At 46.4% G+C, this 18,807-nt stretch overlaps 1 protein-coding gene across 2 annotated transcripts in view; it reads right to left on the reverse strand.

Moving 5' to 3' along the window:
* Nucleotides 1-16,252, reverse strand: part of LOC137436833 (transforming growth factor beta-2 proprotein) — a 53,820-nt gene extending 37,568 nt beyond the window's left edge. The window contains exon 1 of one of the 2 annotated variants that reach the window (XR_013625055.1): nt 15,405-16,212. Coding sequence is in view for 1 of the 2 variants with exons in the window: in XM_068130987.2 (XP_067987088.2) it covers nt 15,405-15,867 (463 nt within the window). In the remaining variant the exon portion in view is untranslated. Of the gene's footprint in view, nt 1-15,404 lie in introns of both variants that reach the window. The other variant, XM_068130987.2, reaches the window with a different exon arrangement.
* Nucleotides 16,253-18,807: the final 2,555 nt, after the last annotated feature.

Consider the following 18,807-nt stretch of genomic DNA (forward strand, 5'->3'; position numbering starts at 1 on the left):
TCGGCTTGTGGACCAGAGGTGAATGGTCGCCGATAAGCTCTTACGTTGGAACATTGGTGCCGTGCAGCCACAGTTCATAGCGCTCTTGCGCTGGGAGACATGGGTGCTGGTGAGGCGGACGACGAGGACGAGCGCGGTTGAGTGAAAGAGGGCACGCCGAGGCCTACTTCCCGGCAGGGCCTGTGCCGCGCCCGGATTGCGCGCTCGGGGCCTGGACGATTTTCGATGGGGGTTCAGGAGACGCTCAGAGCTAAGTGCCTAGTTGAGAAACACACACACATTTATTTTCCACCTTTATTTTTCTCTTTGTGTGTATACGGGTCTGTATGGGGACGTCCCATTTAGGAATCTTATTTTTATCGTGCATTCTTTGTTACCGGCATTTCTTCAATAAAGCCGGTATTTTTGTACATTTTAAAAGTTGGTTGGAGTTAATTATCGCAGGTTCGAAGACGTCCGGTGGACCCGTGCAGGTAAGTGATTGTAGCCCTTCCCCCACTTCTTGCCCTCGCATATAAAGAAGGTCCGCCATTGGATTGAATGCCTCAGAGTTAAAGCTCGTTTGGTCATCTGTCGCCCTGCGTTGTTCACTACAGGGCAGACACACGCCAATAATAAGACTGGCGGACTGCACTGTATTCTACCTGGTATTATCAAGGGAAATTTCATATGAATTGTGTTTCCCTCTTACTGTAATATTCAATTGTTCACTCTGTGAAGGTGTATTACCTGATATTTGGAAATCCACTTTTGTTATACCGGTTCCTAAGGCTCAACCACCAAATTTTCATAATCTGCGTCCCATTTCACTCACATACTTATTTTCCAAAGTTTTTGAGGATCTTGTTGTAAATTGGATATGTGAGGACATTAGGAATTCTATTGACATTCAACAGTTTGGTTATTTTAAGGGTTTGTCTGCAACTCATTGTTTAGTTAAAATACTGGATGATGCAACCCTTTTTAAGGGAACATTATTCTTATTTGAAAATTCTTCAGTTTTTGGTAGCTACTGGCTTCTCTAAGACCTTTGATCATGTTAGCCACCAGATTGTTGCTGATAAATGTATGAATCTTGGCGTTAGACCATGTATTATCCCATGGATTTGTAGTTTTTTTATCCAATAGAAGTCAGATTTTACGGTACAATAGGGAGGTTTCAACAATTGAAACAACCAATGCTAAGGTCCCTCAAGGCACAAAAATTGGTCCAGTAGCTTTCTTAGCCATGATAAATGACTGTTTCTGGTTATCCTGCAGTTTCACACTACAAGTATGATGATGGCATGACCTTTTGTCAAACTTATGGTGACACTGAACACACCAGTCTTCTGCAGCAGCAACTTGACTGTCTCCAAGAATGTTAATCTAAAAACAAATCTGAATCTTAATAGTAATAAATGCCAAGCCATGATTACATGTTTTCGAAGACATGGCGGAGGTGCCTTGTTTTCATATTGGAGTCTCAGCTATTAATTAAACGGATTGTGTTAAACTGTTAGGCATCCATGTGCAAGAAAACTTTAAATGGGACACTCAATTTCCGGCCATGTGTAAAACCTTAAACAGAAAACTATTTTTTGCGGCAACTGAAACGTTGTAATATCCCTGTCTCTGATTTAATAACAGTTTATTTACAGAATATTAGAACCACCTTGGAATATGCTTCACCTGCATGCTTCGGTGGCTTAAGTAAAGCCCAGAGGGAATGTTTGGAGAAACTGCAACGGAAAGCATTTGGTATAATTATTCTCTCTCGTGACTTTTGTAGAACCAAATCTTATGGAGACATTTGTCAGGTACTTAGGTACTTAGGTCAGGTACAGGTGTCAGGTACAGGTATTTGTCAGGTACTGTCAGGTGACTTTGTCAGGTCAGGTCAGGTGTCAGGTTTGAGAGGCTCAAACAGCTCTCCCTCAATTTTGGCAATGTACTCTTAAAATCAAACATACACAGAGATTGGCTCCCCCCAACCTCGGAACAATAACTTAAGGAGCTCTGACATGTTATCTACTATTAGATGTCGAACCAACCGCTATAAGTGCAGTCCCATCCCCGTATCTTTCGTTGTTTTTGGTATCAGGTGTTTGTTTTTCTTTTCAAACTCAACCACTCAACCATTCAGCTCTTCGCACAGGTGCTGCTGAACGTTCGTATAGAATGGGTTTGGTTGTGGCTGAGCGCATTTGTTTTGTATTTGAAATTGATGACGTTTTGGAATGCATTACAGATGGAACTTGGAGGAGATTTTGACAGATTTTCGAATACCTCCCACAGTATTACCACATCAGTCAGATTATTCATTATTATCTAATTCTTTGCAATAAAATGATTAGGGTTGTATTTCAAGTAAATAAGTAATTTAAGTTCACGGATTCCTGTACCAAATCTTAATGGATGAATTATATTTCATATTCACCCCCATTATTATTTATGGGTTGACAAGCTTGTGAGCATGTGACCAATCAAATGTTCAGCAGCTGTCTCCGTCCCGGAAAAGCAGTGTGGAGTAAGTAAAGCCAGCTGTCCATCTGGTTTTAGGGATGATTGGGTGGATTTGCGGATGTGCATTATGAATGCAATGAAGACACAGATTTAGGCCTATAGTAAACAGGGATAATCTAAAACACCTTATCTGCATCTTATAAATGGTATACTATAAGCTGTGCTCAAGTTGGGAAATTGTCTTTTTGACTGAGATTTTTGACTTCTTTTTTTTTGACTTTTTGACTTTTCTTTTTTATTGATTGACCAAGAGCTGTTGTGATTGAAGATCTGCCATCTGGGTGTGTGCAGCAAAAAAAAATACCCTCAATACCTGTCGAGTTACCTGTTGGGCCAAGTTTTTTTTGCCTGTATATAGAATTTGAAACTCGGATGCCTCCTTCAGATGGAAAAGCCAAATGGGCCAACGTGAATTAATTTGTCTTTGTGTGAGTTTTATTACTCTCTAATGCCTGGTGTTGGCTTAACACCTTAACGGTTCAGGTGGCTAGCTTAAGATCTTGGTGTCTTCAGTTTGAGCCCCTGTCATGCCGTTGAATTAACACCAAGTGGTAATCCTTCTGAAGTCAGTAAAATGAGAACCAGCTTACTGGAAACAGGGGGCACTGTATCAGTGGCACAGCCACACTCCCAGTAAAGATGCAACCAGCAGCCCCAAGCTGTCTGCGAAGTAATAGAAAATGGGGGCAATACCCCTGGGTGCTCACCTGGTAGAATAAAGCAGTATACTATACCAACTAAAGGTATTTTAAACAGTATCACAGTATTTTAAGCCAATTTCAGTGGTTGCTAGGAGACAGGGCAGTTATAGAATCATACTAACGTAATCATAATCTAATGCCGTGAACAAACTTGGCTACATCACGGTGATGAAGATTGTGGTCAAGTTTCATCAAAATCGTGTGTGTAGTTTCAGAGAAGAAAGCAAATAACTATTTTGGGGGTCAAACCTTGGCCCACTTTGACCCCGGTAGACCCCCTTACACCCCAATTTTTTCAATGTCATGAACAAACCTGAGTTGCAACACACCAAATATCATTTTAGCCAAGTTTGGTCACAATCCCATCAGCAGTTTCAGAGAAGTCGCAAGTGTTTACGGACTGACCGGCGGACGGATGGAAGGATGACGCGCCATCCCATAAGCTCCCCAGAACTACATTCCAGGTGAGCTAAACATTACTTTCTAAATTACAAAATATAAAATTGTACGCTATATTAGTAACCCTGATAAAGATACACTCCGATGTAAATAAGTACAAAATATTTGAGAACTATTTTAAAATGCACTTTTTGTTTTTGGCTCACATGGTGAAGCATCAAGGTGCAGACTGCATACTGGCAACGCAGTGTGTGCGGACACATCATAGAGCCGAAACATCACATTCAGTAAAAGTATTTGATGATACAAGTAGTTGCGGGTTTACATCTGGTGGGGACGATGAGTCAAAGGGCACCAAACTCCAGTTAATTTACTTGTAAAAAAAAAAAAACATAACGCGAGCTCAGGTATGGACACAGAACCACCATCCCCCTTCCTCTCACCTCCCCATTCATCAAAGTTTCCTGTTTGGGTTGAACAATTTATAAAGCACGAGGATGTTTATTAAAATGTTCAAACCTTCGAGCATCTCACTGCTAAGTACTTATTCGGTCAAAGTGTGGAAATACCTGAAGTTTTAGGTGTCGGGCTTATACCGTTAGATAAACTGTTGCGCATTGGTGCAATTGTATTTAAATATTGTACAACTTTTTAAAATATGCCTGCAATAAAGGATTATATGATTTATTAGTCTTGCCCCAAAGGGATAATGTAAAATCCCTTATTTGCATCATATAAACGGCACTATAAAACTTGAGAAGGAAGACAGATGAAAAATGCAATTAATTTTTACAACTTGTTTGAAGCTTCGTTTTTAAAGTTTATTTTGGTGCAAGGAAATTGCTCTGTCGTTGCTGATCCACGAATTAATGGGAAAGTTCATGATAAAGAGGTGTGCAAGTTACATTCGATGAAGTTACTATTAAGAATTTGATTAACACCAAATACAAGTAAACAGAATATGAGTAATTCGGCGAGTGTATGGACACGCCACAGATTAGCAATAACCATGCAATTTCATTGTAAGCTTCAGGAGCAGGAAGGGTGATCTAAGGTTTCGTGATTGCAAGATTGCACACATTTTACACAGTTAATATAAACTCCTCACAAAAAGTTGAGTTAAAATTTTAAACAGTGAAATAAACTATGGATTCCCAGTGCAGTAATTTCTCAGCCATGTGTATGTAGAGCATTGCTATTGAGGGAATAAACCAATTCAGGAAGATGGATGCAACCTGTAGTGCAACAGTTATCTTCACGTGATGTGAGCGATCCTGGAAATCCACATACAAATCATGTCTCCCACAGAATGCGCATGTGACACATGTCAATACCATCAATAAATGGGCCACCCAGCTGTTCCAAGTCCATTTCGGAATGGGTAGGTGTCATTTAACACTAAATGAGTTGGTTCGTACCAATGCGATGTTTCAGCCTGCAGGTTTTCAGCCAACCAACTTTTTTTTTAGCAATGCCAGCCCATCACTTTGGAATCAATCCATGGACGCATTTCTGACTCACTGGTCTACATCAGCATGGAGCGTATTACCCTCAAGAGTTGAGCTGGCAAGCTGGCTAGTTATGCCAACAACTTGCCAGCTCAACTCTTGAGGGTATAGCATACATACACATTTCCGTATGCATACACACAGTACAAGTCAATACTTTTTCTCCGGAATCCAGGCCTCAATTTGTACTCAGAATCGACTTATCTATGGTTTAAGACATTGAATTGCACAAATGAAAAAAAATTGCAAAGTATAATATTTTCAAAATAAATTGTATAATTGTTAATTTAAAACACTGCAGCAAGTTACCACTTAATGCGCATACGTTCCTAGAAAGTGTGACCTGAAGCAAAACAACTAAGCAGACAAGATATTCCCATAGACGTAGTGTTGTAATGGGGGATGCGTTCCCAGGTCATATTCCCAGGTCACCCGAACATAAATGTAACCTAATTTAATTACATGTTGGAGACAAATTTTAAGCAAATCAATAAGTACACAAATGGACAATTAAACAAGAAAGATATCGTGCATAGCATGACACTTGCAAAACCCCCAAAACAAATTTGACCGTGTGATAACACTTGTGACCAACCGATGTACTTGAAAAATCTTTGATTTTCACACGTAATCAACAATTACAGGGGTACTCAACAATATATAGAGGCGAGATTGCTTGTTAGGACGGGAGAGGTGTGGAGTGGTGTCGGTGTGGTGAGGTGTAGGTGTGTAGAGGTGTGGGTGTGGAGTGGTGTGGGTGTGGAGTGGTGTAGGTGTGGAGTGGTGTAGGTGTGGAGAGGTGTAGGTGTGGAGTGGTGTCGGTGTGGAGTGGTGTAGATGTGGAGAGGTGTGGGTGTGGAGTGGTGGAGGTGTGGTGAGTTGTAGGTGTGGAGAGGTGTGGAGAGGTGTAGGTGTGGAGTGGTGTAGGTGTGGAGTGGTGTAGGTGTGGAGAGGTGTAGGTGTGGAGTGGTGTAGGTGTGGAGTGGTGTGGGTGTGGAGAGGTGTAGATGTGGAGTGGTGTAGGTGTGGAGAGGTGTGGGTGTGGAGTGGTGTGGGTGTGGAGAGGTGTGGGTGTGGAGAGGTGTGGGTGTGGAGAGGTGTAGGTGTGGAGAGGTGTAGGTGTGGAGTGGTGTAGATGTGGAGAGGTGTGGGTGTGGAGTGGTGTAGGTGTGGAGAGGTGTAAGTGTGGAGAGGTGTAGGTGTGGAGTGGTGTAGGTGTGGAGTGATGTAGGTGTGGAGTGGTGTGGGTGTGGAGAGGTGTAGATGTGGAGTGGTGTAGGTGTGGTGAGGTGTAGGTGTGGAGAGGTGTGGGTGTGGAGTGGTGTAGGTGTGGAGAGGTGTGGGTGTGGAGAGGTGTGGGTGTGGAGTGGGGTAGTTGTGGAGTGGTGTAGGTGTGGAGTGGTGTAGGTGTGGAGTGGTGTAGGTGTGGAGAGGTGTGGGTGTGGAGAGGCGTGGGTGTGGAGTGGTGTGAGTGTGGTGTGGGTGTGGAGTGGTGTGGGTGTGGTGAGGTGTGCAGTGGTGTGGGTGTGGAGAGGTGTGGGTGTGGAGACATGTGAGTGTGGAGAGGTGTGCGTGTGGAGTGGTGTAGGTGTGGAGTGGTGTAGGTGTGCGGTGGTGTCGGTGTGGTGAGGTGTAGGTGTGGAGAGGTGTGGGTGTGGAGAGGTGTGGGTGTGGAGTGGTGTAGGTGGTGAGAGGTGTAGGTGTGGAGTGGTGTGGGTGTGGAGTGGGGTAGGTGTGGAGTGGTGTAGGTGTGGAGAGGTGTAGGTGTGGAGTGGTGTAGGTGTGGAGTGGTGTGGGTGTGGAGAGGTGTAGATGTGGAGTGGTGTAGGTGTGGTGAGGTGTAGGTGTCTAGAGGTGTTTGTGTGGAGTGGTGTAGGTGTGGAGAGGTGTAGGTGTGGAGAGGGGTGGGTGTGGAGAGGTGTAGGTGTGGAGAGGTGTGGGTGTGGAGTGGTGTAGATGTGGAGAGGTGTGGGTGTGGAGTGGTGTAGGTGTGGTGAGTTGTAGGTGTGGAGAGGTGTGGAGAGGTGTAGGTGTGGAGAGGTGTGGGTGTGGAGTGGTGTAGATGTGGAGAGGTGTGGGTGTGGAGAGGTGTAGGTGTGGCATGGTGTAGGTGTGGAATGGTGTAGGTGTGGAGTGCTGTAGGTGTGGAGTGGTGTGGGTGTGGAGAGGTGTAGATGTGGAGTGGTGTGGTGAGGTGTAGGTGTGGAGAGGTGTGGGTGTGGAGTGGTGTGGGTGTGGAGAGGTGTGGGTGTGGAGAGGTGTGGGTGTGGAGAGGTGTAGGTGTGGAGAGGTGTAGGTGTGGAGTGGTGTAGATGTGGAGAGGTGTGGGTGTGGAGTGGTGTAGGTGTGGAGTGGTGTAGGTGTGGAGAGGTGTGGGTGTGGAGTGGTGTGGGTGTGGAGAGGTGTAGATGTGGAGTGGTGTAGGTGTGGTGAGGTGTAGGTGTGGAGAGGTGTGGGTGTGGAGTGGTGTAGGTGTGGAGAGGTGTGGGTGTGGAGAGGTGTGGGTGTGGAGTGGGGTAGGTGTGGAGTGGTGTAGGTGTGGAGTGGTGTAGGTGTGGAGTGGTGTAGGTGTGGAGAGGTGTGGGTGTGGAGAGGCGTGGGTGTGGAGTGGTGTGAGTGTGGTGTGGGTGTGGAGTGGTGTGGGTGTGGTGAGGTGTGCAGTGGTGTGGGTGTGGAGAGGTGTGGGTGTGGAGACATGTGAGTGTGGAGAGGTGTGCGTGTGGAGTGGTGTAGGTGTGGAGTGGTGTAGGTGTGCGGTGGTGTCGGTGTGGTGAGGTGTAGGTGTGGAGAGGTGTGGGTGTGGAGAGGTGTGGGTGTGGAGTGGTGTAGGTGGTGAGAGGTGTAGGTGTGGAGTGGTGTGGGTGTGGAGTGGGGTAGGTGTGGAGTGGTGTAGGTGTGGAGAGGTGTAGGTGTGGAGTGGTGTAGGTGTGGAGTGGTGTGGGTGTGGAGAGGTGTAGATGTGGAGTGGTGTAGGTGTGGTGAGGTGTAGGTGTCTAGAGGTGTTTGTGTGGAGTGGTGTAGGTGTGGAGAGGTGTAGGTGTGGAGAGGGGTGGGTGTGGAGAGGTGTAGGTGTGGAGAGGTGTGGGTGTGGAGTGGTGTAGATGTGGAGAGGTGTGGGTGTGGAGTGGTGTAGGTGTGGTGAGTTGTAGGTGTGGAGAGGTGTGGAGAGGTGTAGGTGTGGAGAGGTGTGGGTGTGGAGTGGTGTAGATGTGGAGAGGTGTGGGTGTGGAGAGGTGTAGGTGTGGCATGGTGTAGGTGTGGAATGGTGTAGGTGTGGAGTGGTGTAGGTGTGGAGTGGTGTGGGTGTGGAGAGGTGTAGATGTGGAGTGGTGTAGGTGTGGTGAGGTGTAGGTGTGGAGAGGTGTGGGTGTGGAGTGGTGTGGGTGTGGAGAGGTGTGGGTGTGGAGAGGTGTGGGTGTGGAGAGGTGTAGGTGTGGAGTGGTGTAGATGTGGAGAGGTGTGGGTGTGGAGTGGTGTAGGTGTGGAGTGGTGTAGGTGTGGAGAGGTGTGGGTGTGGAGTGGTGTGGGTGTGGAGAGGTGTGGGTGTGGAGAGGTGTGGGTGTGGAGAGGTGTAGGTGTGGAGAGGTGTAGGTGTGGAGTGGTGTAGATGTGGAGAGGTGTGGGTGTGGAGTGGTGTAGGTGTGGAGAGGTGTAGGTGTGGAGAGGTGTAGGTGTGGAGTGGTGTAGGTGTGGAGTGATGTAGGTGTGGAGTGGTGTGGGTGTGGAGAGGTGTAGATGTGGAGTGGTGTAGGTGTGGTGAGGTGTAGGTGTGGAGAGGTGTGGGTGTGGAGTGGTGTAGGTGTGGAGAGGTGTGGGTGTGGAGAGGTGTGGGTGTGGAGTGGGGTAGGTGTGGAGTGGTGTAGGTGTGGAGTGGTGTAGGTGTGGAGAGGTGTGGGTGTGGAGAGGTGTGGGTGTGGAGTGGTGTGAGTGTGGTGTGGGTGTGGAGTGGTGTGGGTGTGGTGAGGTGTGCAGTGGTGTGGGTGTGGAGAGGTGTGGGTGTGGAGACATGTGAGTGTGGAGAGGTGTGCGTGTGGAGTGGTGTAGGTGTGGAGTGGTGTAGGTGTGCAGTGGTGTCGGTGTGGTGAGGTGTAGGTGTGGAGAGGTGTGGGTGTGGAGAGGTGTGGGTGTGGAGTGGTGTAGGTGGTGAGAGGTGTAGGTGTGGAGTGGTGTAGGTGTGGAGTGGGGTAGGTGTGGAGTGGTGTAGGTGTGGAGAGGTGTAGGTGTGGAGTGGTGTAGGTGTGGAGTGGTGTGGGTGTGGAGAGGTGTAGATGTGGAGTGGTGTAGGGGTGGTGAGGTGTAGGTGTCTAGAGGTGTTTGTGTGGAGTGATGTAGGTGTGGAGAGGTGTAGGTGTGGAGAGGGGTGGGTGTGGAGAGGTGTAGGTGTGGAGAGGTGTGGGTGTGGAGTGGTGTAGATGTGGAGAGGTGTGGGTGTGGAGTGGTGTAGGTGTGGTGAGGTGTAGGTGTGGAGAGGTGTGGAGAGGTGTAGGTGTGGAGAGGTGTGGGTGTGGAGTGGTGTAGATGTGGAGAGGTGTGGGTGTGGAGAGGTGTAGGTGTGGAATGGTGTAGGTGTGGAATGGTGTAGGTGTGGAGTGGTGTAGGTGTGGAGTGGTGTGGGTGTGGAGAGGTGTAGATGTGGAGTGGTGTAGGTGTGGTGAGGTGTAGGTGTGGAGAGGTGTGGGTGTGGAGTGGTGTAGGTGTGGAGAGGTGTAGGTGTGGAGAGGTGTGGGTGTGGTGTGGGTGTGGAGTGGGGTAGGTGTGGAGGGGTGTAGGTGTGGAGTGGTGTAGATGTGGAGAGGTGTGGGTGTGGAGTGGTGTAGGTGTGGAGAGGTGTAGGTGTGGAGAGGTGTAGGTGTGGAATGGTGTAGGTGTGGAGTGGTGTAGGTGTGGAGTGGTGTGGGTGTGGAGAGGTGTAGATGTGGAGTGGTGTAGGTGTGGTGAGGTGTGGGTGTGGAGTGGTGTAGGTGTGGAGAGGTGTAGGTGTGGAGAGGTGTGGGTGTGGTGTGGGTGTGGAGTGGGGTAGGTGTGGAGTGGTGTAGGTGTGGAGTAGTGGAGGTGTGGGTGTGCAGATGTGTGGGTGTGGAGTGGTGTGAGTGTGGTGTGTGTGTGGAGTGGTGTGGGTGCGGTGAGGTGTGGAGTGGTGTGGGTGTGGAGTGGTGAAGGTGTGGAGAGGTGTGGGTGTGGAGACATGAGTGTGGAGAGGTGTGCGTGTGGAGTGGTGTAGGTGTGCAGTGGTGTCGGTGTGGTGAGGTGTAGGTGTGGAGAGGTGTGGGTGTGGAGAGGTGTGGGTGTGGAGTGGTGTAGGTGGTGAGAGGTGTGGGTGTGGAGTGGTGTAGGTGTGGAGAGGTGTGGGTGTGGAGTGGTGTGGGTGTGTAGTGGGGTAGGTGTGGAGAGGTGTAGGTGTGGAGAGGTGTAGGTGTGGAGTGGTGTGGGTGTGGAGAGGTGTGGGTGTGGAGTGGTGTGGGTGTGGAGTGGGGTAGGTGTGGAGGGGTGTAGGTGTGGAGTGGTGTAGTTGTGGAGGGGTGTGGGTGTGGCGAGGTGTGGGTGTGGTGTGGTGTAAATACAAATAATTGTAAGAAGAAGATACGGAAGACGAGGAATTTGCCGTTTTTCATTATATGCTGAGTGATTATGCGTTGCACTGCCGTGATCTGTGATTAGATTAAACCTGTTGAGACATTATTCACTGATTAAGCTCTTTCATGAATTAAAATGTGCTTGTATCACAATAACTGCAAGTGTCATGTGTTCATGTTTATTATTGAGTAGTGAACTGTGACAAAATGTAATGTGCTATGAGCCAGTGCTGATAATGATTCTGTAGCTTGTTTGAAATAATGTACCTCTATATGATAACAAACATGTGTTGAGAAACTATTTACATTCCTAATTTATCAGAAAGGTCATCCGAAAAAGTAGTTCAAATAATATGCACAAAACATCTCATTAACATTCATGACCCTTGAAGTACCGTTGGCAGCAATGCCGTGTCAGGGAGGAATTAGCACCTCCATTGTTCTGGCTCATTTTGCTAACTACCATAGTTGACTTAGCTGTGTCTTGTACTCCAAATCGACTTATGTATGATTAATGAATGAAGGAAAGAAAAATGGATAAGTTTAACAATCGATAAGTTGGAAGCTGATGTGCAAGTACAGTTCAAGAGTGATAGCAAGACTCTTTATTTTTTTTTGTATACAGGATCGAGGCTCGTGAAAGAGCTAACATTTATCACACAAAATATCAAACAGACACACAAAGTATATAATAAGGGGAGCGGTAGACAAGATGGGGAGAGAAGGGGAAGCACACAACCAACATTTGAGAGCAGGGACATCGGGAGATCTGTGAGAGGGAGAGGGCTTGGGGGGAGGAGGCGTGGGAGAAGTATAAGACACATAGACACTGCAATGACTTCCAGGAAAGAAGTTGGTATTGCAAAAAAGTGGATCTGGGGTGAAATTAGTGGGGGTAGAAAAGATCAAGGTTTTGGATGGGGGAGGATAAGAGATGGTGGTGAACAGCTGTTTTAAAGACCTGGAAGGAGGAGTGGGATTTAAGAGAGTGAGGGAGTTTGTTCCAGAGGCGGGAGAAAAGAGGAATGAAGGAGTGAACGTGAGCAGAGAGTCTTGATTTTGGCAGTTTAACCATAAGAGGGTTGCAGGCAGATCTTGTGCGACCTGTAGGAATTTTTGGGGGACAGAGCCCAGAGAGAGCTGGGGGAGCAAGGCCGGAGAGGAGTCGGTAGAAGACGGAAAGACCACCAACCTGCCTGCGGTGAGTAAGTGAAAGGCCCTCGGAGTTAGCTTCATCGCGGGAGATTCCAATAATTCTGAAAGCTTTGGTTTCAACAGTGTGAAACCGAGCTAGGTGTGAGGCAGGAGCACCGGCCCAGAGGGGAGAACAGTATTCCATTGAGCTGCGGATGAAAGCCTTGTATGTGGTGAGAAGCTCAGGTGTGCCAAGGAAGGACTTCGCACGACGGAGGATGCCCAGTCGGCGACTGGCTTTGGAGGCCAGATTTGAAATGTGGTTTTCCCAGGAAAGATCATGGCAGATAGTGAGACCCAAAAGCTTAAGTGACAGAACTTCTTGTAGAGGATTATTCAGAAAGTGGATGGGAGGGCTGTCCAGTCGGTCTTTTCGGAGAGACATAGTAAGAGTGTGAGATTTGTCAGGATTGACATGCACAAACAACATGCACAAACAACGTTCTGCTGGTTCAGGGAGACCATATTTGAACATTTTCGTAAATTGACTAGTTGATATAACCAATTGTCCTGTACCCACTGAACATCACTCCTCTTCGTGCTATTTTTTTTTTTGTTAATGGATAGAAAAGCAATGTGTGTGTGTATATATATATATATATATATATATATATATATATATATATATATATATATATATATATATATATATATATATGTTGGTCCAGAAACCCTGGGCACATTTTGAAGAACGATACCTGCAACAAACAACCAAGTTTGTTATTGTTCTTTGGTGCAAAACAAAACATGATTACTCGTAAATAGATGTGACCGCTTCAACACGCACAGGCATCACGTGATACGCAACATGGTGAGGTGCATCACATGATATGGATCGGGGTGAGCTTCGCTCACTGTGCTGCACGCGTTTGTCTTTGCATTAGTTCAGTTCATTGTGAATTAGACACCCTAATATGACGGAGGATATCGTGAGACAGAAAATTCGCGCTGTACACTTGTATTCTGTATCTGGAAATTCGGCTGAAGTTCACAGACAACTTGTCAAAGAATTTGGCACTGATGCAATTGACAGAAGAACCATCGACAGAATAAACAAGCACTTTGATGACACCGGCAGCATTCTTCCAAAACAGTCACCAGGTAGGCCTCGTACTGTTCGAACTGAGGACAGCAGAGCGGTCATTCAACAACAACTCGACAGTAACACACCATTATCAACTAGTCATTTATCAAACGTCACCAACATAAGCCGATCATCGATTCGAAGAATACTAAAATATCTTAATGCGAAACCGTACATACCCAGATTAATTCACTAACTATCCGAGGATGATTTTGACAGGCGCGTTGAGGAATGTGAGACATTGCTTGGGTTAATGGATATGGACATTGATTTTCAGAACAGGATCTTGTGGTCAGATCTAGAAGTGTATGCGAAGTGTATGTTTATAGATCTATAAACACAAAGTGTATGCGAGGAATCCTACAACCCTTAGAGACTTGAAACTATTCATCCGTAATGAGACTGCTGCCTTAACGACTGAAACATGCAGAAGTGCGTGTCAGAGTGCAGTTTGAACATTTGAACTGATCTGTTTCATGTAGATTAGACTGATTAGACTGTTTAACGAGTAAGCATGTTTTGTTTTGCACCAAAGAACAATAATAAACTTAGTTGTTTGTTGCGGGTATCGTTCTTCAAAATGTGGCCATGGTTTCTGGACCACTCTGCATTGTTATGAAAATGACTTAGGGGTAAATTGGTTAATTAGTGGTTAATTTTGGTGTAGTTACATCCCACCCTTTATCCTCCCTCGTGTTTGTTTCTTTCTCCCATCTCCCACTCACTAATGGCTAGAGCCTGGTGTTGGCTTAACGGTTAGGGTGCTGGCTTGGGATCCGAAGATCCTGAGTTTCAATCCCGGTCGATCGTTGTATTAACACCATGGGGTTGACTCAGCCTGTCATGCTGGTGAAGTTGGCAAATTGAGTACCAGTGCACTGGTAATTGGGGCACTGCATCAGCGGCACAAATGCACTTCCAGAAAAATGATGCAAAAAGCAGCCACAGGCTGCATATGAGCCAAAAACAACAACTCAATAATGGCTGTTCCATGCGTGTTACTATGGAGAGCGTAAGGATTTGCTTCCTAATCCTTTGAAAGTACCAACGCTAAGAAACCTGCTTTACCACAAACACGTATGATTACCTTTTTAAACAGACGCTTATGCTGGTTAACACTAAACTGAAAGAAATTTGGAGGAATACAGACATCAGTCTATGCTTATCACGTCGACGAACACACCTGACACAAGATCTACTGTACTCCATATACCCCACAGGGTTAATATCATGACCCTTCCTGCCGCTTCCGTGTAGTTCTTCCCATGAACTGGGACTTGCGATATTGCCCACCACTCTCGATATACATCACATACATTACAATAGGACAATATTGCCCGATATACATTACAGTAGGACAATGATCCCAAGCATACAGCCAAATCAACACTGGAATGGCTTCAGAACAAGAATGTGAAAGTCATCGAGTGGCCCAGCCAAAGCCCAGACTTGAATCCCATTGAGAATCTGTGGAAAGACTTGAATATTGCTGTTCACTGACGCTCCCCATCCAACTTGACAGAGCTTGAGCAAATCTGCAAGAAATAATGGGATAAACTCCCCAAATCCAGATGTGCAAAGCTGATACAGACAAACCCAAGAAGACTTGAAGCTGTAATCGCTGCCAAATACGCTTCTATGAAGTATTGACTCAGGGGGTTGAATACTTATGTAAATTAGATATTTCTATATTTTATTTTTAATTATTCTGTAACAATTTGAAAAAATCCACTTTGACAGTTGTGGGTGTTGTGTGTCGATCAGTGACAAAAAAAATCTCAATTTAATCCATTTTTAATTCAGGCTATTACAAATAAATGTGAAAAAGTGAAGTGGTGTAAATCACAGAACTTTCTGTATGCTCTTTACCGAGTGCCGTTCTAGTTTTGTAAGCTATTGCTTTAATTGAAATATCAAAAATTAATTGTTCAAAGCACCAGTTCATTCACAAAATGGATGAATTCCAATGCCTTTTTAAATACAATGAACGGCTTAGAGGAAATGCCCTGAAAACACAAAAGATACGTTTTCAGTGCCTCTTATAAAATGGATGTGGATAAGGGGACAATGATGACGATGGCATGAGTGCTAAAAAAAAACTTTTAAAATACAGGAAAAGAGTGAGCTGAGACAATGAGGATGGTTTCTTGTTTTTAAGGAAGAGTTGTGCTGCAGGCTTATGAAAGCAAACATGTCTGCAGGCTGAAACACACACGTTTGTTCCTTTCCTTAATATATGTTGTAAATATGTTGCGTGCCACAAAAATGTGATACACATAAGATACTTGTAAGTACTTTACACTCGTCAAGGTGTGTGGTCCTGCCTGGACCAAGTAAAGTGATTTGCAAAAATGCTCATCGGGATAGGATGCGTGGCAGGTAAATATCGAATACAAGTCGTTCCCTTCTCTCCCTAATTACCCTCGCAATGGTCACTCACCATGGGACAGTGGACTCACATCCACCTTGAAGACCCGCTGTGCGTAATACAAAGAAGTAGAGGATTCTTCTTCCGACGTGTATAATTGGCAGGTGGCGTCATGTTCGCGCTCTTGCCGAGGCAGCTCTCTCTCCTTCAGGAGCTGCTCCTCCAGCTCTTTGGTCTTGTTATAAAGCTCTACGAGCGTGTGAGATATCGGCTCGAGTTGCTGCTCCTGCTCCACGTTCTTCGGAGCCTGGTCGAGGCGCAGTTTACTCAGGATTTGTCCTCGCACCGCCTCGATCCGCTTGCGCCTCAACTCGTCGAGGTCGAGCGTGCGGCACGAGGAAAGTCCTGCGGCAGGCTGGGAGCAGGTCATGAGCATCATGGTCCATAAAGGGAGCACCAACAGAGGGAGGTGCACGTGCAGGAGCACAGGGCACGACCCGTCTCGCCTCGTCTTCATTGCCCGTTCTGGGTTCATTTCCTACAACTGCAGGAGCTACAAATATTGCTGAAAGCCCTCGGCAAGTTCAGCAATTCTAGGTTTGCCCGTCGATTCAACCTTCAAATTTGATAAAACCGCAGTTAGTGCTTCATTGAATTACCTCAATCTTTGTAACTCCGTCTGCATTTTTCCTTCCCGTTTCTTCCCTATCTCAGCCATTATCTCTGGTACCCTCATCTTTCCATCGATATATTCTCTCCTCCAGAATCGCTTTTCTCACCTTAAGATCAAAGCCAACAAATTGGACCCACAATCTCTGGACAAGCTGGACCCACACAAGCGTTTGTGTCCCTCTGGTTTGCTTCCATCTCGGTCGACAGTAATTATTCCCCACCCTGTCTTCCTCTTTCAAACTTCCCCTGTCGGCCTACCCTCTGCCTGCCCGCTCCCTCCCTCCGCTTCCTGCCTTCTCCACTGTCTACATCCTCAAAAGGTCTGTTTCGACCTCAAAGTTCCCCCTCCTTCTTTTTATCTTCCCTTATGGTTAATATCATTCTCAGATTCCTACAATTTAAACCTTTTATTTGATTTAATGACTGACAGTGTTGGTGTTTACAGCATCATCCACTGTGGACTGTCCTTTTTCGTTTTTCCAGGTGGGTAACCTGTAAATATCCTATTTTTCATCAGCTTAGCCTCTTCAAATCTGTGTACCTTTTTTTACCTCTTATGTAACGACCGAAGCGATACTTCAGTCACACTCATGTCGTCTCCTGTCACATTATATCACAACCTGCAGGACAAAAATCAGTTACGGAGCAACTTTTGCTTTATTTCTGGTGGGCTGGGCAAGTGTTGACACAATTGTGGATAAACTGTTGACAGTTACACAAGTTAGATGCGCATCGGACATCTAACTTGTGTAATTGTGTCAACAGTTTATCCACAATTGTGTATCTTTGTCTGCCGTCTATACTGGCAGAGTTTAGGCGCTACCCAATCAGATGAAGTTCACGGTTTAAAGCCAAATCGTTACCCCATCAACAGCAGCAGCAAATCAGTCCACAGATCTCATCCCACTGATGGATGAACCCGGATGCTTTAGAACTATCCGCAACGATGTATGTAATACTGTATTCAAGTTAACCATTATTGTATGTGTATACTCCATGTTCCTCTTTCTCATTATTCCTGGCCATCGCAAGTGTCCTTGTGTTGCTAATTAAATTTTGGCAACAGTTGACAATTTTCACAATAGGTTATCAAGTGAAGTGGACTTGTTATAGTGTTCTTGTGTGATCCCCTTGGTTCATTTTCATGATGCTCAGAACCCAGGATCCAATGCCATATTTCCTGTGTGTCCATTGTCAACTAATGCCTTTTAAATCATGTAAAAGTACACTGATGTCTGCTAATCTATCTGTCCTTCATATGATATTTGTGCAAGCTCCCTCATGAGCCTTATACCACTAATATATATTGTATGTGCGTGTATCCCTCCCCCACCCCTTCCTACTCCCTCCTCTCCCCCCATGCCCCTCTTCCTCCACCCTTCCTTCTCCCTATCCCCCTTCCCCTTCCCTCTCCCTACCCTCTACACATTCCCTCTGCCTCCCCTTCCCCTCCCCTCTCCCAACCCTCTCTCTCCTACCCCCCTCCACCTTCCTTCCCCTCCCTCCCACTTTTCCCTCTCCCTCCCCCCATTTCCCATCCCTCTCCCTCCACTGCCCCTCTCCTCTCCCTCGCTCCCCTCGACCCTTCCTTCCCCTCCTTCTCGCTCCCCCCCTCTCCCCTCCTCACTCCCCCTCTCCCCTTCTCCACACTCCCCCCTCTCCCCTTCCCTCCCCTCCTCCGCACTCCCCCCTCTCCCCTTCCCTCCCCTCGCTCCCCTCTCCCCTTCCCTCCAATCATCTCCTGCCTCCTCCCTTCCCTCCCCCTCTCCCCTTCCCTTCCTTCCCTTCCCTCCCCTCTCTTCCCCCCCCCCCCCCCCACCTCTTAATATTCCTGTCATGAAGAGACTCTGCGTTGCCTGGCAACGCCGTGTACTTTTGCAAGTGGATATATATATATAATTATATATATATATATAATTTCAAAACACACCTGGTCACAAGTGTGCCTCACTGACCGGGTCCTCAGTTGAGGTCCTCAGCATCATCCCATTTCGGCCCTTCAACCTTGATACGGTCAGCTAAGGTGGGCCAGCAGGGGCACATACATATCCATGTGCAGCAGCTGCACCTGGATGTGTACGTACCCCCACTCCCAACCAGTGAGAACACAGACAACAACAACAAAACCGCCTCCACTCCCAGAATCCAAAGCTCCTCATCCATTCACTCATACACCAAAAAAAAAAAAAACACAAATAACCAACCGACCACCTACCCTTACAACACGCACCACTTAAACAAAAACACATTCATGCAAAACGACACCCACTCCTGCAACACACACAAGAACACACACACACACACACACACACACACACACACACACACACACACACATACACACACATACACACCATTCACACATCTCCATTTCTCTTCTACACCAAGTCACTACCCCTTTACATATACAGTCACGTGAAAAAGTAAGTACACCCCATGTAAAGTTTTGACTTTTTCAACATATTTCAACATACAGCTATTTGATCCTCATTTCAACAATATTGATAGATAAAGGTGATATAATATAACAAATATCATGAAACATTTACATTTTGTTGTCCATTGTATAATTTAAATAAACATAAATGCAAATTTTGCATGTGGAAAAAGTAAGTACACCCTTGGCTCTCATAGGTGGTATGGCCCCCTTTGGCAGAAACAACCTCAAGTAGGCGTTTCTTATAACTGTCTACCAGTCTCTGACATCGACTGGGAGAAATTTTTGCCCACTCCTCCATGCAGAATTCTTTCAGCTGTGCGATGTTTGAGGGGTTTCTTGCATGCACAGCTCGTTTCAAATCCC

The sequence above is a fragment of the Myxine glutinosa genome, chromosome 11 (genome assembly GCF_964187855.1).
Source record: "Myxine glutinosa chromosome 11, kmMyxGlut1.1, whole genome shotgun sequence".
Lineage (NCBI taxonomy): Eukaryota > Metazoa > Chordata > Myxini > Myxiniformes > Myxinidae > Myxine > Myxine glutinosa.